Source organism: Colius striatus, chromosome 9, assembly GCF_028858725.1.
Source record: "Colius striatus isolate bColStr4 chromosome 9, bColStr4.1.hap1, whole genome shotgun sequence".
Lineage (NCBI taxonomy): Eukaryota > Metazoa > Chordata > Aves > Coliiformes > Coliidae > Colius > Colius striatus.
The window spans coordinates 6,504,737-6,522,781 of record NC_084767.1 but is presented as its reverse complement, the minus strand read 5'-3'; the positions used below and the strand labels follow the sequence as shown (position 1 = coordinate 6,522,781).

The window sequence follows — 18,045 nt, the reverse complement described above, 5'->3', positions numbered from 1 at the left end:
TTAAATGAACACATAATATTTCTTAAAGCCACTGTTCTGTTATATAGCCATAAGTATATTCGTTACAAAACAAATCTTGCCTTTGACATCTGTGCCTTTGCAATTACCCTACATTAGGTTCAGTGGAAATGCTTGTAAGATCCCACATTATCCTTTTTCCTCTGATTACTTGTATATTAATCCTTTTATCCTTACTTGACCTTTCCAAAGCTCAGTTTAAACTATAGCAAGCCATGCCTTCAGAGTTGGCAAACATTCAGAAAGACAAACTCAGAAAAATAAACTTCACTCTCTAGAGTCTTTGTTCACTTGGGAAGTCATACTGGGGTGGGTTGAAAGAGGCCCCAACAACCCTTCTCTTCAGGGACAGCGATGATTTCACTTTACTGGGGTGACTCAGTTGATGTTGAGTCTAAGAAAAACTGAGAGTAAGAAAGGGTCACTGTCACCGAAATGTTAAGAAAATCTTGAAACCCTTTCAAAAGATAAAAAAAATAATCATCAAAGAGCCTTTCAATTCTTTATATGATTATTTAGAAGCTGGTGAGCTCGAATGCCTAGCTAAACCTGAAGCTATGCAGATATACACTTGAATAGAGAAGTCAGATTCTTTCAATCTGTAAAATTTTACACATTGATTTCACTGGAAGAGTGAGGGGTTTTTCCTGCCTATTAAACTACAAAGATCTAGCCTTTCAGTGTGAAAGAGAGAATGACATTAAGGGGTCTTTGTGCTCTGGGTGCTTTTTTGCATTAAGATGGAAGTGGTGATAGCCCTTCAATCTTCAGTCACAGCTCCATTGCCACTGCTGTGACTTGCACTTCTTCCCATCAAGCTCTTTTCAAGGAGCTAACAACAGCAGCTAACAACATTATGGGAGGTATATTTCACATGAGTGCAATTACACTTGCCACATAAACTGGAAAGATCATTTTCTTTCTGGTCATAACTGAACATGGGGCAGAAAAACAGACCAAAGCTAGTTAATAATTATACGTGTTGCTTGGGTCCCCAGGCTTTCTTGTTGGACATGTTGGTTGTTAAATGCCCTGCTCCTTAGCCTGTATTGTTAAGGTGGCATAGATTTTCCTGTTCCTCTGATGACACAGAAATGAGTCCATAGGGATTTCAAAAACAACTAGAGTCCATGAGGAAGAAGGAGGGGTTTGGATGAATAAAGATAGTATGAATGCAACTGTGCAGATTTTCTCAGGTATTTTGGGATGCTGCCATCAGCTAAAGCAGACAGCACAGAGGAGACCAATGCAGTTGACTCTGAGCCCTTCCCAGCCATTCTGGGAGAGGGCCCTGTCGCTCTTGTCTGCAACTCATTGTCCAGCCTCTCAGGAATCCTTCAGCTTGTCCTTGTTGTCTGCCTTGTTGTGATTGTATAAGGATAAATCTTTCTAAGGCTTTCTGATTATTCAGTTCTGAAAAAGCACATGTACATAGATCTTTGCATGACAGAGATGAACCAAAAAGCCTTGCTTACTGAATTAGTTCCTTTATGCAATCATGTGAAATCATCTATAAATACTCATTTGCCACACAATTCACCATCTTGGATGATAAAGTGTGGAGTATACAACAGGTATTGGAAGAAGGGAATTTTACTACACATGTAATTGTTGAAGACATGATCCTCAAACATAGATTAATTATTTCAGTGAACAAGCTTTTCAACAGTTGCAACCTAAGGAAACATTCATTATTTCCTATGGTTTGATAAATGACTGAGCAGATATGGGGATCGGGATTATTTGAGAGAAGTTTTTCATTCATATTTGATAAATGTTTGTAATTCTTTTTCCTTCCAAATAGATATGCAGAAGTAATTACCTTAGACTGGTTTTATTTCCTGACAGCAACATCAAACTGTTGTGACTACTATAACAAAAATCCTACTCCTGCTCACAGAGTTGTCGGTAACCCTTCATAATAGTGGTATTTGAAAGTTGAAGGAATCCTCCTGTATTTTATTTCAAATAATGATATGTTTGGTACAGTCATGTTAAAAAATGTTTCATGTAATTTAAAATAAAAGGAGTTCAAATTAGAAAAGAAAAAAAAACCCAGAAGTATTCCCTGATGATCTCTTTCTGGACAAATGACAAGAATACTTACATTATGAGTAGAAACCTAAGGTATAGTGATTAAGACATTTTAGGGTTCTTTTAAGGATATTAGCTTAGGACTGAGGATTTCCTTTGAAACAGTAACCATAAACAACAGGCCTTTCAGTCTCTTATGTCTGCCTACTCCTTTTAAATTGTTTCACTGTCCTACAGAGGAAGTATTCTTTTAGCAAGTAACTTAATACAGTTTTGCAAATAACAAGAGTATTGAGATAAACACCCTTCTAAACCATAAAGAGAATAATAAAGAAACACAGAACAATTTATTAGTAGTCTGGGTTTAAGTCAGTGACCTCACTTAAAGCTTATGTCATCATTTACTCCTCTGCAAAGAGAAAAAATAGTTCTTTTGCAACTTCTGCAAAATGCAGGTATTAAGTATCTTGTTCTCCAGATCAAAACCTTCAGACAGAGAATGTTATCAATTCTCAGAGGGATCTCCGTGACAATGCCAAATGCTATAACCCACCCATACTAGAACCTAGAATTGTGTATGGGCCTATCAGGGATTTCTAGGCACAGTGGCAATCCACCTATGTTCATTTTTCAATGTCAGGCCTATTTCCCAACATAGCTCTTCAAATATGATGTAGGCCTGTAATATTGTATTTTGACTTAATGAAAAGCATAGGGAGAAGACTCTTGGGTTTTTTGAGCATTAGGAAACCTCTGGGGACCACATGCCTGCCAACGGTTCAATTCATTATGATACAGTAGGAAATTAAAATATAAAGGTCTGCAAATATGTCATCTTCCACCAAATAATAGCCTTGACCACATTTTTCTGATACAAGAGAAACCAGACCCAGATCTAAATATGTGACTTAATAGATGCATAGTAAAATAAATATTTAATTACCAATTTGACACCATTGGTTCTGAGCAATACACTGTCTCTACTGCACAGCTCTCATTAGCTCTGTAAAACAGAGCAGGAAGAAAGGAACAAAAATTTACAGACACCATCTCACCAGTCTTGTGGATCCTGTGCAGCTTGTGGAATTGCTCTTTATTCATTAATTTTATAATGTCTTTGCATCTAATTAAAAATTCAGGATGGGGTCTGTGAATAAGCAATCGACAATGTCTGGTCTAAAAAAGCAACTACCCAGTCACAGAAATGAACTGGGAATACCAGAAGCTCCATCTGTCCTGAATAATTACACAATCACAAGCTGTTTTGCATAGTACAGTATCTTGTATATTCAAAAACAATGGAATAAGGAGGAGAAATGCATTTTGTCTAGTAACTTCATGAAATTCATAGATACATATTTGTGGTAAGAATTTCAAGATACAAACTAGTCCTTTCCTCATGGCCTGAGGTATGATTTCATAACCCCTATGATCTTAGGGTTTCTACAGTCTCCCAAAATAGTTTGTGCCAGTGCTGCTTATTGTTATGGTTTAAAACCAGTATATTTATTTTACTTCTTTCATCACTATTTGTAGTTTCTTCCAGTCTAGTTTCATACTTCCAAATATTTCTATAGATGATGCTTTCTAAACACTTATTAACTCTTTTGCACTCCTCTTTCTTAAAATACTACACTTAAAAGTGAAACGTTTTTAAATTGAGATGGATGCAGCAACACTTGGACATGAGTTTTTCACAGAGTAAAACAGTGACTCTCTCCCAAGTTTAAACACAAGATTCTGACTAATGCATCCCAGAAAATGTGATTCCCTGCAACAGGATCACATTCTATATCCTTGTGTGTTGGTGGGCTGCTTCAGCCTCCAGAATATTTTTACACAACTACTAATCTTTTTCTATTTGTGCATCTGATTATTTCCTTCCTACAAACATTCACTCTTTAAACTAACTAATTACAAATTTGAGATTTTTTCTATTGTCCTCTTCCCAAAGTGCAACATGTCCCTGATCAGTGTATTCCACTTGCTGCATTATATTTTGCAGATCTTAGACTTCTGTAACACTTGTTGCATTGCAGGAGCAATCAGAAAGACAGAAGTTCAACTTCCACTTTAGTCAAATCTGAGTTGAGAGAGTTCTCTAGAAAAACTTCCTTAAAGTCCTTTGTAAGCAAAAGACATCTTTTGTTCTATAATGTGATTCTAGTTAAGTTTTACATTATTTTCATTTTGACATCCAAAAAGTGAACAGCAGCATTTGCTGATATGATTCATAAGTGAGGGACCTGGTGGACTATTTTCTCACATAATTTGTTTCTTCTTTTTAATCCACAGTGAATAGAAAAGGTTAGAAATTGCATATATAATAGATTTTGAAGGAAAAATAGCAGATATTCATTCAACTTAATTGTATTGTGTGATACTAGATGAGAATATGGAAGATGGAAAGATACATCCTGTGCTAGAGCAGTCATTTGTGGGTTTCTGCTCCTTATTATTGCTGCTTATTGTATGAACTACTCTTCTTTTTATGTTATGTATCCACTTTCTGCCACATTTGTCAGCTAGTTTTATGTTTCTCCCATGTTATGTTTCTTCTTCTTGTACATCAAGAAGAGTGTGGCCAGCAGGTCAAGGGAGGTTCTTCTCCCCCTCTGCTCTGCCCTGGTGAGGCCTCATCTGGAGTCCTGTGTCCAGTTCTGGGCTCCTCAGCTCAAGAGGGACAGAGAACTGCTGGAGAGAGTCCAGAGCAGGGCCACCAAGATGATCAGGGGAATGGAACATCTTTCATATGAGGAAAGGCTGTGGGAAATGGGGCTGTTTAGTCTGGAGAAGAGGAGACTGAGGGAAGATCTTATTAACATTGATAAATATCTAAAGGGTGGGTGTCAGGAGGTTGGGACATCCCTTTTTTCTTTAGTGACTAGCAACAGGACAAGGAGTAATGGGATGAAGCTGGAACACAAAAAGTTCCACTTAAGAAAATACTACTTCACTGTTTCAGTGAGGGAGCCCTGGCACAGGCTGCCCAGAGGGGTTGTGGAGGCTCCTTCCTTGGAGGTCTTCAAGACCTGCCTGGACATGTTCCTGTGCAACCTGATCTAGGTAAAGCTGCTTCTGCAGGGGGTTGGACAATAAGATCTTTAAAGGTCCCTTCCAGCCCCTACTATCCTATGATTCTATGTATAGGCCATATGTCTAATAAATCACACACCCTTAAATAACTAGGGACATGATAAATATAAGAACTCTGAACATATCAGTAAAGCAAACAGGTTTACTACACATCCTCAGCATTAGATTTGAAGTAGGATTTTGTAAGTCTTATGCATTCTTTGTAAGGCCCATTTATGGCAGTATCTGTGTAATTTTAGAAGGTAGTGAATTTTTATTCACTAGACTTTTTCATTAGTTCATCCCTTTTTTATTGGAATCTCTCACTACCATTCAGTGGATGAGTCCTTAATTTGTGAGCAAAAAGGTCACACCAGAGAGAAATAGTAGCTTCTTAAGAAATGACTGATATATGCTCTATGTTTGAGCATTGATTATGGATATACTTCAATAATAGAGTAAACCCATCTCAGCTTATAAATGCATGAGTTCAACTGTATTAGTTTATATAACTCTAACCATATTACGTCTTATTGTGATCTTTATTGCAAATAATCTGAACTAAACCGCTGCTCTTTACACACTGTAGTTTGTAATGAAAATAACCCCAAAATATACAGATAATATATTACTAAATGTGCAGATTATTTAATCATTTTGATTAAATGTTCATAGGGCAGAAGGTCAAGAGTTAACTTTTCTTAACAGTCCCTTCTATTAATGGACAGTGGATTCAATCAGCTAAGTCATTCCTTTTTGCTTGGTCTGTGACTTTCAAAGAAAATTAGTTCAGTTTGGAGAGAAACAAACTGACAATTCGGGATGACACACTTCAGGGAAGAGAAACAGACAGCATGGTTTGTAATATTCCAGTGCTTTTCTTCTGTTGTTATCTCAATTCTCTAAACTGATCAGGGACAGAACTCTGACATCTGGCCCTTTCAGTTAGTCTTATACTTCTGCAGTGCATGCAAAGGAAGAGCAGCAGATAAATTCAGTCACTTCAGCAAGTCCATCAGATCTTATGAAGCTTACACTCAAACAATCCTTGTCCCCCTCTGCCCATAACTCAGCCCATCAGCTACATCATGACAGGAAGAGAGGTAACTGAGTTTGTAATGATCAAGTCTTAGCCATCCTTTCTGATTCTGTTTTCTGCTTCAGACACCAAATAAGCATAGTTCTCAAGGGACTAGAATGTATTAGTCACTGGGAGGCATGAAGCTGGAAACAAGTTTGTTTTGAAATGGATTAAATGCAGATATGGAAAGTTTACTTCAGTTTCAGATGCCTTAACACTACTCTTATTCTCCTTGTGTTCTGTAACCGTTCAAACCCATATTCTCTAATTCCCCCCATCTTGTGTTCAGGTTTCTCTGGTTTCTCTTGTCATACAAATGTAGCTGTAGGGAAGAGTTCTTGGAAGTATAATTGTAGTCCTCTTTCCAACATCCTATTAATCTTTCCATCTCCTCCTCGGGTGTATCTCAGCTCATATCCCCACTGAAGCATTGGCAGTGGCACTGTCCTTAGTTTGTACCTGAAATGTATTATACATAGGCCTGCAATTGGTTGCATAAACTTTCAAGACTTACTTTGGCTAGCTGGTCATTCAAACATTTGTCTCCTCAAGTTTCATGTGGTTTGCTAAGAAATCTTTAAGATTGAAATATTTTTCTTGTCTTTTTTTGGGGGGGGAAACTGTTGAAAATATGTGCATGTAAGAGAGTGATTATGGGTCTGGCTGAGGAATATTGGAATTAGTGTAGCTCACAGCATGCTAACAAGACATTTAGGCAAGCAATGAACACTCTTTAGTCTCTGCTAGCTTTTGCAGAATATTTGTAGTAAATAGAACAGCTTCATGACAATTCCTGTTTTGTTTTGTTTTTTTCACCTTCTAATTGCACCTAGATCAAAATCCAATCCAATTTTCTTGCATGTCTGTGGTCATAAAAACAAGAAGAGCAATGACAATCCAATAAAACTATAGCAGAAGAAATCTATGCACTGGAGGTTCTTCCAGGTTTTTCTACCCAGCAGGTCCTTGAAAGCAGCTCAGCAGGCTGAGGAGTTTTCAGGGGTGATGACTAGAATGATTCTTTGCTGCTTTAAAGTGCATGCTAGCTGCTAATTACATTTGTGTGTGTGTGTGAAGTAAATTAAAAGGTCTGATGTTTGTTGTCATAGTAAAAGCTACCGATGCAGCATTATACTAGTACTCTAAGTTAGGTGAGTACTACAGTCTTGAATGGCTATATACATTTTCTTTACATGGAAAAGTATCTTTTTGCTTTCTCTGTTTTACTGTTTGTTTCCCAGTATTCCCATTAGGAGAACTTTAGAGAGTGATTTTGATTTGTGTCTGAAGCTCACAGCATTTGTTATTCTCTATCTCTGGACAAAAAAAAAAAATCTATGAGAGGATGGCTCAAGCAGAAAAGGAAAGAAAAAGAGCAAATAAAAGAAACTTGAATTAAGGCTGAAATAGTTCTCAACCTGGGCAGCATGGGAACTTAGACCACACTTGGGTACGCTGCTGTCTTTTGTTCTTTGTTGTAGAGGCAGTCTGAGGTGAGATGTGTTGTTTGTATTTTTGCTTTGAGAGCAATTCCACCACGTCATTTATAATGGTGGTTATTAGCAGCTATAGCTTGCACACATGATGCTCTATTGTCCTTTTTTGCACCTTTGTTTTTATTTTCCTGGGAAAATGAAAAAGGTCAAATGCTTTCTTGAAAGCTGACTAAATATCTTCCTGAGCTAAAATGGCAGAAGATGCCATAAGGCAAATGTGGCTACACCTGGGAGGCTTCATTCCATTTTTGCCCTGCTCATAAGTCTATGCATGTCATTGGCATTTAATGTCCAGTGGTTCAGGAGTTGGAACTGAAATTAATTCTCATCCTCTTTGTTTTCACTTCTATGTAATACACAGCAGGCTCCTCTCAACTCTAGCATATCTCACTCTCCTTTGGACTATAACAGCAATTTTAGCAATGAAATGAAATTAAATGAGATGTCTGAATTTAAAACAATATATTTGTCACAACAATAAAATACCATAAAAATCAAAGCAACCTGTATAGAACTGTTTTGATTTCAGTGTTCTTTTTGAAAGTAATCAGACAGGGGATGTCATACACATAAAAGAATATTAACATGCAATTCCTCTTTACATCCTTTCTCATAGTAACTGATTTTTTTTCTACTGAGAGGTAAAATAATATATATGTCTAGAAGAATGTATTTTCCTGTTTAGTTAGTAGAGTTAAATTGCTATTTTATTAAACAATGTGTACTTACTCATTCATCATTTTAAATTTCATTACTTGTTTCTAAGGAGACAGAAATAAGCAGGAAAATCATCTGAGACTGATTTGTAAGGCTGTTCTCTTTAATAAGAGTCCAATGTGCCCTTTTTAAAGGAACAAAATAAACTTGGAGCTGCTGTAGTAAAGAGGTCAGGAGTCTGAATTTTGGTTTTGTGCAGGCCTACTTACTGCTTCTGGAATTTGGAAGGGGACTGTAAAATATTCAAATGAGTATCAGAGTCTCTTTTAGTGAGTCATCTATGTTGTTTTCTACACTGAAGCAGCACAGGAAGTTCCCTTAATCACCCTTTGTACTTGTGACTTTCTCATGACGGTTCTAGGTGTTTCTTGGAGGACAAGAATGGTCAGTAGACAACAACTTACTTTTCTTCCTGTGGGTTCTCCAAAGCCTGACTGGTTACATAGGTATTTAAAACCCTGAAATTGTTCAGTGAAGTACCAGTGCTAAGTTCTAAACAGAGATACCTTTTTTGTTTCTTCCTGTTAATAAAATGCTAAATGAATCTGATAGTAAAGAGATCCTTTTTCTTACCTGAAGTAGTCTTCACCACCTCAGTTGTATTTCTTAATCCTGTAAAGGAGAACTGGTAAAGCCTCCAGGACCTGGTGTCCCCCACCTCCACTGAGCTGCGCTTCCATTGGTAAATGATCTCTTCTCTTGGGTAGCCATCTTATTGCAATGGAAAATACAGAATGCTTTGTTTCATAGTCATTGCTAGGATTTTAGTGCACTTGGGGGAGGAAAAATACTATTTTCTAGTTCTGGAAAAAACTGGAGAAGTGTATTGCAAGTAAATGATAGATATGTTTTTTGTCAAGTTACTTAGTAGTGCCTTTGACTTAATGTCACACTGTTTTATTTATTATAAGATAAAACGGAACTTGAGAGAATGGTTTAAAAAATGAGTTTTCCACTTCTATGGACCCAGTAGGGTGCAATTTTGCCCATCCTTCAATTATGGCCAAAAAGTCTGCAGCTGGACCAGGAATTCATAGCCTAACTTGACTGTCAAACTCTTGACTCCAGATATTGCAATAGTAAAACACCCATGCACAGAGAGGAAGTATCAGGCCATGAGACTTTCATACTGAAAGTAAAACCTTATTGACTCTGTGTATGTAAATATAAATTTATAATAAATGGTTCAGTGTGGGTCAGAAAAGGGATATTTCTAAGCATTTTACTTACAGCTTGAAAATTCCAGGGGGCAAGAATGGGCATCCATTGGGAAGTTGTGTAACTGTAGCTGACACTCAGCATCAATTGTCAGCCTGAGGAGAAAGAGATCAGGATATACAAAATGCACTTGAGAAGTTTGTTCTGAAAGCTACATCATGACAAGAAAAATGAGATTCTTACTAATATTGAACCTGACTGTCTAAAATGCAGATGTATGATATATGCATATGGAAAGCAAAATTAAACTATTTATATGTATGTATTCATTTGAATGTTCCAAGCATAGGAAGACATCATAGTTACTGATAAGCAGTGTTTCTTTTTTGATTTCATAGGCCCTGATCATCTACTTTCTAGATTGTGTAATAGAATAAGGTATTCTGTTCCTCTGCATTTGAAATGGCAGCATTACTCATGACTGGCAAATCCATAAGTAGATATACAGGTCATCTCATGAACAGTGACAAATGTCTGTGTCAAAACATGCCATAATGCACCAGGGAAATGTATTTTATATGACAAAAGTTCTATTTCAAAAATGATGGATGAAAGTCCAAATTTAGATATCTGCTTTCAAGGAAGCCATCTATATGCTACCTTTATCACTAGTGGAAAGGCACTCTGAGGATATACTTCATTTAATTACAAAATAAGATGTTTAAATCAGAAGAATGTACCAAAAGATGTCTCTTTCCACAGAATATCAGGAGAGCCTCCCTGATAACTCAGGTGATGTAGGTGCTATAGATCAGGGAGAGACATGTACTTTCAGAATTCCAGGATTAGATGAGATGTATCCCCTGATATGCCTGCTAAAAACTCTGCCCTTTTTCATTCAATCCCTTCATTGTTGCTAGCCTATGCATAACCCCAGCCCTGCCACGAGCTGCATGATACTTGGAAAGGAGGGAGAAGGTGGGGTGGGATAGGGAAAAAGAATTCCCCCCCCAGAATGATGTTTATTTATTCCATGAGTCTCTAGGAAAACTGTAAATTTCTTATCTTTGTTGATTCCTGGGTGTCCAAATGAGCAAATCTGTGAGCTGGAACATGACTACTGTGAAGCATGACAGTACAATTTATAGGAATACATAAAACTCTTTACTGAGTCAATATAAAATAAATTGCATGCAAGTGTATCTCTTAAATATTTCCCTTTTCAGAGTTGTATGCATAAGTAAATAGGAAAAAAACAGTGCTTTTTCCTTCAGGTGAATGTCAAAGGACCTGAATTCACAGGACCTTTGATTCTATGACCTTTCTTTTTGTCTCTCCCTAGAGGAACTGCATTTAAAGCCAAGTTTAAATACCTCAATGTGTACAGCACTCTGCCATCATTCCAGATCCTGAGCATCCTGTTAGGTGTTGTTATCCAGTGAGCATCAGCTTTCTTGGAATTTCGGAAAAATGTGTCTGGTATCCAGATCTTCCCAACCATGTTGCTGTTTAATCTGAGCACTTTTATAGTGCTGTTGAACTTCAGACGTCTGTCATACCACGTTTGGGCGAAAAATATATCAATTGTATATTCCTGTTGTGTTAACCAGAAATACTGATGAAAACATAGCACTCAGCATTTCACATAACTCCTGATATGCTTTTCTTAATTTCATATGAAGTGTACTACACGAGATGATACCAGACCTGACTTTGAGGACATCGTTTATCAAAGATTATTGTTTAAAAACAATTTACTCTATTGTTTTCCTACTGACGGGTGAAACTGCAGTTGAGTGGTGTGTACACCTTTCTAATTCTGTCCCCACACCTCAACCCATGACTGATCATGTCAGAGAATTAGTTATCCTCTTGGATCAAGGACAGGAAAATTTGACCCGACTTGTCTGCCTTAATGGCCTGTGCCCCTCGGTTAACATCAGAAGTGGTGATGCCTCATTTTCCCTGGCACCACTGGGCAGCTGGAGGCTGCAAAGAGAGTTTTAGGAGATTTCTTTCTTCTAATGAAGACTACAAAAATAAAGTAGGCATTGTGCTAAGGATAAACCACTTTCCCCAACTTGTATGAAGCTATAACCATATTTTTCCAAGGAATTTTGGAAAGAGTTGAGAGGATCTAGGCTTTTAATTTTTCAACTCTTGGTGGCAGGAGTGGTAACATCACTAGAGAATGATTTTCACTATTTTGTACCAATCTGGAAGCTCAGTTTTAAGCAGTTGACTTGCACAAAGTACTTGGATATAGAGCACATAAAAGGGTGAGAATATGTTAAAACTTATAAGTACATATTTTTTCATCTTAGAGCTATTTTTCCCTATATGGTAGAGATTTCATAGCTCATATAGTCTTCACATCCATAATAATAATGAGAATTTTAATATATGTCTAGCACAACATTATAACTAATGGGAGCTTTGTAATGTCAAAAATTACAGAGGCTTTGTAACAAAAGGAACACTGTAGGAAAACTGGTAATCATTTACCTACCATATTGATAGCATTCACAGGCCCAATGCTATTTACATACATGTCAGTGTGAATTACTGTTGGCTTCACTGTAAGAGAAACAAGAATCAGTAACGTGAGGAAAGGTAAAAATCAACAAGCAAAAGATTATTATAGTACCGTTCATGTTTGACTATGGTTGTCCCACATTTAAATGTGTATATATATAATAAATGTACATTTGCAGCAATGTCTGCAGTTTGAAATTAGATGGAGACACTTTGAGACAAATTCTTGTGTTATTTATTCTATCAGAACAAATTCACTATACTATGAGAACAAATAGTGAGCCAGTGTTGTTACCTTAGAGTGAGTCATATCTGACTGAGAGTAGGTATATTTTGTGTCAGGTCACAGCAACACATCTGACAAAACACTATCAACAAAAGCAAACTTATTGCATCACTTGTTTTACATTACAATGACACATGACACGTGATTGCTGTTGCCTGCAGAGATGACTGTAAGGTAGGTAACAATTTCATGAGCCCAAAGCAAAAATAGCACCCAAAGCTCTAAAATTGGAATGAAAACCAAATGTTAGAATAATTTATTTTTAAATTACTTTACTGTGGATTTATTATTCTTAGATATCTTGACTTAAGTAAGTTTGTTTTTTCCAGGTGCTTTTATGAATGTTTCATTCCTTTTTTTTCTCATGTCTTGGATTGTGAAAATAAGACAAATTCCTCTGCTAATTCACACTACGTACATATGTCAAAGGTTAAATATTCATGTTATCCCTCACTGTGAAAAATTACTTAGTTTATAAGCCTCTAAAAACTTGTTGAAAACAGCTTCCTTCATTAACCTTACTGCTCTCTGCTTTCCTCTGCCTGTCTCATGCACAAATTCTCTTAGCATTTTTCTATAATCTTATTACTGCTGTATCCTCTTCTATGCAGGTGTTGTCTGCCTGTTCTGTGCACACATGGGGCCTTCTGAAACTGACTTGCAGGACCTCAGAGAGATTTTTCTCTGAGCTCTCTCAGTAATCAGTGGAGAGGAAGATTTCTGCAAAAGCTGATTTAGTCCAATGACACGTCCATGAATCCAAGCTTCAGTCTATATACTTGTGTTGGCTGTGGAGGAAATCTAGGGAGGTGGGCCTTACTGGACCACAGTTATCTTTTGTGAACCTCTTCCTCTGTGCCCCATTCCTCAGTCAATTCTTGCCCTGCTGTGCAAGTGAGGGCCTGTGCCACATCAGTCCATGTTGACCTGCTGCTCTTACAGGCTCTATCTGTGTGCATCAGAGATAAGCCTGTGATTTGTGATTCTGTAACACCCTCGCTTAGAGGCACAAAGAAGATAAAAACTTTCTTTTTCCTTCCCAAAAAGTGAAATACTGAACTTCCTATGCAGGTGCATCATTACAAGCAGCCTGATTCATCAGATCACAACAGTTTTATTAGATGTCTCAGGACAGATTTAGCAATCTTAATTTATGCCAGCTTCTAAAATCATGACTACATTTAGTGCCACTGATGTTTTACTACATATGTTTTGCTTTCCTGACTACTTTGAAGAAGATTCTGTTTCCTGTGTAGCATAATATGGTACAAAAATTCTTTCTCTTCACCACTTAATCAAAAGCAGTTTAAAACCAACGTACCTCCTATGTCAGGTCTCAACTTGTTGTCATATCCTTCTAGCAAGCCATTTAAAATAAGAGTGACATCACTCTCGTGAACTTTAGGAGTCAAAACCCAAGTCTTGTTTGAAGTGTAATCTTCATAATCATCATCTCCCTTCTGGGTGGAACTGTTAAAGAAGTAAAAATGAAGAAATGGAAGGCCTTGAAAACCATGAATTTTTAGGCAACCTCTTTGGAGGAAATGCACACAGAATTCAGGTTTTAATAGTCTTTACAAAACATTGCAAAATTGCCTGCTTTATAAAAGGAGACTCATGGTAAAAATGCCATGTAACAGTTGAGGTTCCAGTTCACTTTAGCAACATTTTCTCTTAGTACAACTGAGATCATATACTGTCTATTTGAAGGAACATCAGTGCTTATCACCTTTGGCATGCCTATTTTTTCTCTCACTGACCCAGGTGGGACCTGTTATGAAACAAATCTAATTGTAACTTAGCTTATGCAATTCTCTACCAAAATATCACTTAGTATGTACAGAATGTTGTTACATTACTTCTCTTTGAGAGGACAATTTGATGCAACGCATTACTGACAAGACCAATAATTAAATTCATTCAAACAAACTGTCATACAGCTTTTCTCCACTCTGATGAACTTGAGAGTATTGTGCATTTGGAAAGTTCAGCACAAATTTTTGCAAATGGTTTTCATTTTCACTTTTGCTAACCAGAACCCAGAGAGGAAAAAAAGTAAATCTGGCCTTTTTTTTTCTGCTGCTGAGCAATGTGATAGCAGATCTTGTACAGCTCAGCCTGCTTAACACAGTAAAAAGGGCAAGTTAAGAATCAGAAATGTGTAGACTAGCCTTAATAGATGTTTTGTTTTCTTAAAATCCATGCCTCCAGTTTGGAGCAGAACACACAAAGTACTTTAGAATATGATGTCAGCAGGTATTTTCAGAATACCAGAGAATGGTGCTAGGCAACTGTAAGTTTTTTGCATATTGTGCCAGTGCCCTCGTATCCTGACAAAGTTTGAACACTGCTGGATATGAAGAATCTTAATGATACTACAAATGAGTTAAGACACTGAGTAGAGTCTAGATATGAATGTGTCAAAAGCAGAAAATGTAATTATTTTCCTGCTTCAGCCAGAGTCTGTACAGAAAAAGCACAGAGAAGCAGATTCTCCTGGGGGCTGTAACTCACGCTTGGCATACGAGATTAAAAGCAGACACAGATGACCATGGGCATAGGTGCAATTGTGAGGGGATGATTAGTCCCAGAGTCTCAGAGAGCAGTCTGCTAACACAGATCTTCACTCAGCTGCTATCTTGCCCATTTCTCCCTGCAGTGCTACCCTGCTGTATCCTGCTTATACCTACCCAGAGTTGATGGCCTGAAGGCTTTCCTGTGTTGGGCGTTTGGGAGCTGTAAGCCAACTGCACAAATACAACTTAACAACGAAAGAGTCTTTAGCATCCTTCTTCCCCATGGGCAGAGCCTAACAGGAAAGAGCAACAGTACATCTATGCCTCTCTGTAAAACTGCTTCCCAGGAGGTGCTGAAGGTACAGTGAAATTTGAAGCAGCCTGATACTGTGCATAGAGCTGTAGCAACTAGGAATTCATAGCATACAGGAGACAGCCAGTCTTGCATTGCATTGAATTGAGCTTGGAAACTGCCAGTGAAGCTAGGTTAATCTACGCTTTCATAACATGTACCAAGTACAACTCACTGCGGCCTCCAGGCACCACCTAACCTAACTTGTGCCAGCAACAGGCATCTGGGAGCTTCAGCTTCCTAGATCAAGAATATGCAACCCAACCTCCTTCCTCTGGCTACAGAAGCCTCAAAATCAAATCAAAAGTGGACTTTTAATTGGCAATGTGCTGCATAGTATTCTGCTTGTACTGACAAACAAGCCAGTATAACTGGTGGGGGAAATGTGTTTATTCAGCTCTCTGCAGTTCAAAGACTTAATTGTAATTCAAAGGAACATAACTGAAACAAGGTTCTCCCTCCTAGAGGAAAGGAAATCCTTCTAAATAAAGTCTTTGCAAACAGAAGGCACTTAGATGATATATTTCCACTCTGTGTAAAGGGAATGAAAAAAAATAACTTCATGTAGAAAAAGCCACGCTCCTGTTTTATAACCAACCAAATATCCACTCTCTGAAAAGGATAGTTTTTCTGAATGGAAAAGAAAAAGCAAATGAAATACATTCTTTCAGAAAGGCAACATGTTCCTGAATATTGATGTGATGAGAAAGCTTCAAAAGTCAAACAGCTGGTTGGTAGGTTCTGATGTACTGGACAGTGCAAGATTAGACAATAAGAAAACATATTTCTCTAGAATTTGTCTCAAATCTAGAACAACCTTATTGAACACCAGCCCACAGTTACTAAAACTTGGTAATTATTTATAAGAAAGAAATAGCTATTTGTTTTCTCAGAAAATGGTTTATGAGGAGAGGGAAGGGGGCACAGCCAATGGACCCAGGGGTAAAGGCCGTTGAATTCCAGCTCTTAGATATCTGAGTTCCAAGTGGATCATAAGTTAGCATTGGTGTCCAATTTTTAGCTGCCTGTCTGTGTAAAACTGTTTTGTAGCCAGAACGATCAGAGCTGCATCGCTATCCAGATGAGCAGGGCTTTAGCTGTGCAATGCCATTAATGCTAATGAAAGTTAGAATGACAAAGCCCTTTTCATCTCCTTAAGACTTTCAGATCAGTCCTTCTGATTATATGGCCTAAATTTTGCAAGTGCTTTCAATGTCCAAAACAAATTTGATAAAGCCCAGATTATATCCCAATTTTGAAATATTGAAAGCTGGTTTTATTTTTATGACTGCTAGAAGATTTAAAATCTAGTAATATAGGTATGCAAACAAGTTAGTGTTTCAGACACTGATACAAAATCTGGTTGAGATATTCTCACTTCTGACATTAACACCATTGCAGGATATGTGCAAGACTGGTCCACATAAATCTAGTTTTGCTATTTGGAAATGAGATGGGTTAAGAGGGTCAGAAACCAAACTTGTAAGTTATAATTAGAGTTAGAAGGTTTTTTTGGAGGTCGTCAGGTCCCATCCTTGCTCAGTTTGCCAGCAAAGCCTGTATGAGGTAGATGATTGTAATTACTTACACATATAGAACAATATATAGTAGAACCACAAGAGTGCCTAACAACCAGAGGGGCTCTTTGCTTGGATTACATTACTTGAAATATATCTTCACGAAGTGTACAAGAGGGGAAGAAATCACAGCATGCTTATAAGCATTTATTAATTTATATCAGCAAGGGGATTAAGTTAGACCACAGGAATATTTGGGGAGAGATGTCATGGCACAAAATTGAGTCATTTTTTCAGTTTTTTAAATAAAATATGAAAAGATCTCTGCACTGATAGCTCACTCTACAACTACATACAAACCTCATTCTGCAATTAGGTTTTCACCATGGCAGGGGCTAAAAAGAGTTTTAATTAATGGTTCTTATTTTCCTCACTATAAAATACACATACTAATCTTAGTTCTGAGTTAAAGGAGTTGTTAATTGATTTCTGTAGCTCTTTTAAGTGCTCATGGGTGAGGTCATAACTTTAGCACAAATTGAGATTACACAAACTAAATGTTCAGGAGTGGATTTTCCAGGTGTTTGCTACTGCACGTCATCCATAAAGGGGTTTTTTTTGCAATACCATCTGGGCAACATTTAATCATCTATGAAGCAAGTGTAACATCTGTGAGCAGAGGTACCTACAGCAGGTACAGCTGGGTTCACCAACCAGGAGCTAAAGAACTAATAAAAAGATGCTCTGTTTCACAGGCATAGCCTCTTTTATAGACCCCTTAGCACTAAAGACATTATTTCTATACTGAAAATATGTTGGAATACTATAAGATTAGTTCAATCAGTCCCAGAGGATATCTCTGCTGAGAAATCACTGATGCGTTAGGAAAATAATTATTTTCCACCTTCTTTTCTGAACCTTGTCCAGAAGACACAGCAAAACCCATTAGTCAGAGGTTTCATGCTGATACACTATTCTCTTAGCAGTCCAAAGCCATGGAAATCCACATTACAGTTTGGGAATCAATTCCTCTTTGAATCAGATTCAGTATGATTCTTTTTCATTATTATTATTTCCATGGAAGTAAGATTGATGTATGTGTAAAAATAATCATAACTTTAGTAACACTTAATAAATAATTACATTAATAGACTTTTGTGATTTTTCCTTACTATTCTTTCAAGCCCTTTGGCTTAAATGAATTAGTACAAAATTCAAACTGAAGGATGGATCATCCATTTCAAACCTCTCATGTTTTAG

The 18,045-nt window shown here is 37.3% G+C and overlaps 1 protein-coding gene across 5 annotated transcripts in view; it reads right to left on the bottom strand.

Annotated features, from left to right (window-relative positions):
- Nucleotides 1–18,045, bottom strand: part of GABRG2 (gamma-aminobutyric acid type A receptor subunit gamma2) — a 61,207-nt gene that overhangs the window by 24,229 nt on the left and 18,933 nt on the right. For 3 of the 5 annotated variants that reach the window (XM_062002204.1, XM_062002206.1, XM_062002207.1), the window contains exons 1-5: nt 13,722–13,875; nt 12,089–12,156; nt 10,953–11,173; nt 9,652–9,734; nt 8,995–9,132 (exon numbers count right to left, since the gene is read on the bottom strand). In XM_062002204.1, coding sequence (XP_061858188.1) covers nt 8,995–9,132; nt 9,652–9,734; nt 10,953–11,173; nt 12,089–12,130 — 484 coding nt within the window. In that variant the 5' untranslated portion in view covers nt 12,131–12,156; nt 13,722–13,875. Of the gene's footprint in view, nt 1–8,994; nt 9,133–9,651; nt 9,735–10,952; nt 11,174–12,088; nt 12,157–13,721; nt 13,876–18,045 lie in introns of those variants that run through there. The other 2 variants (XM_062002203.1, XM_062002205.1) reach the window with 2 other exon arrangements.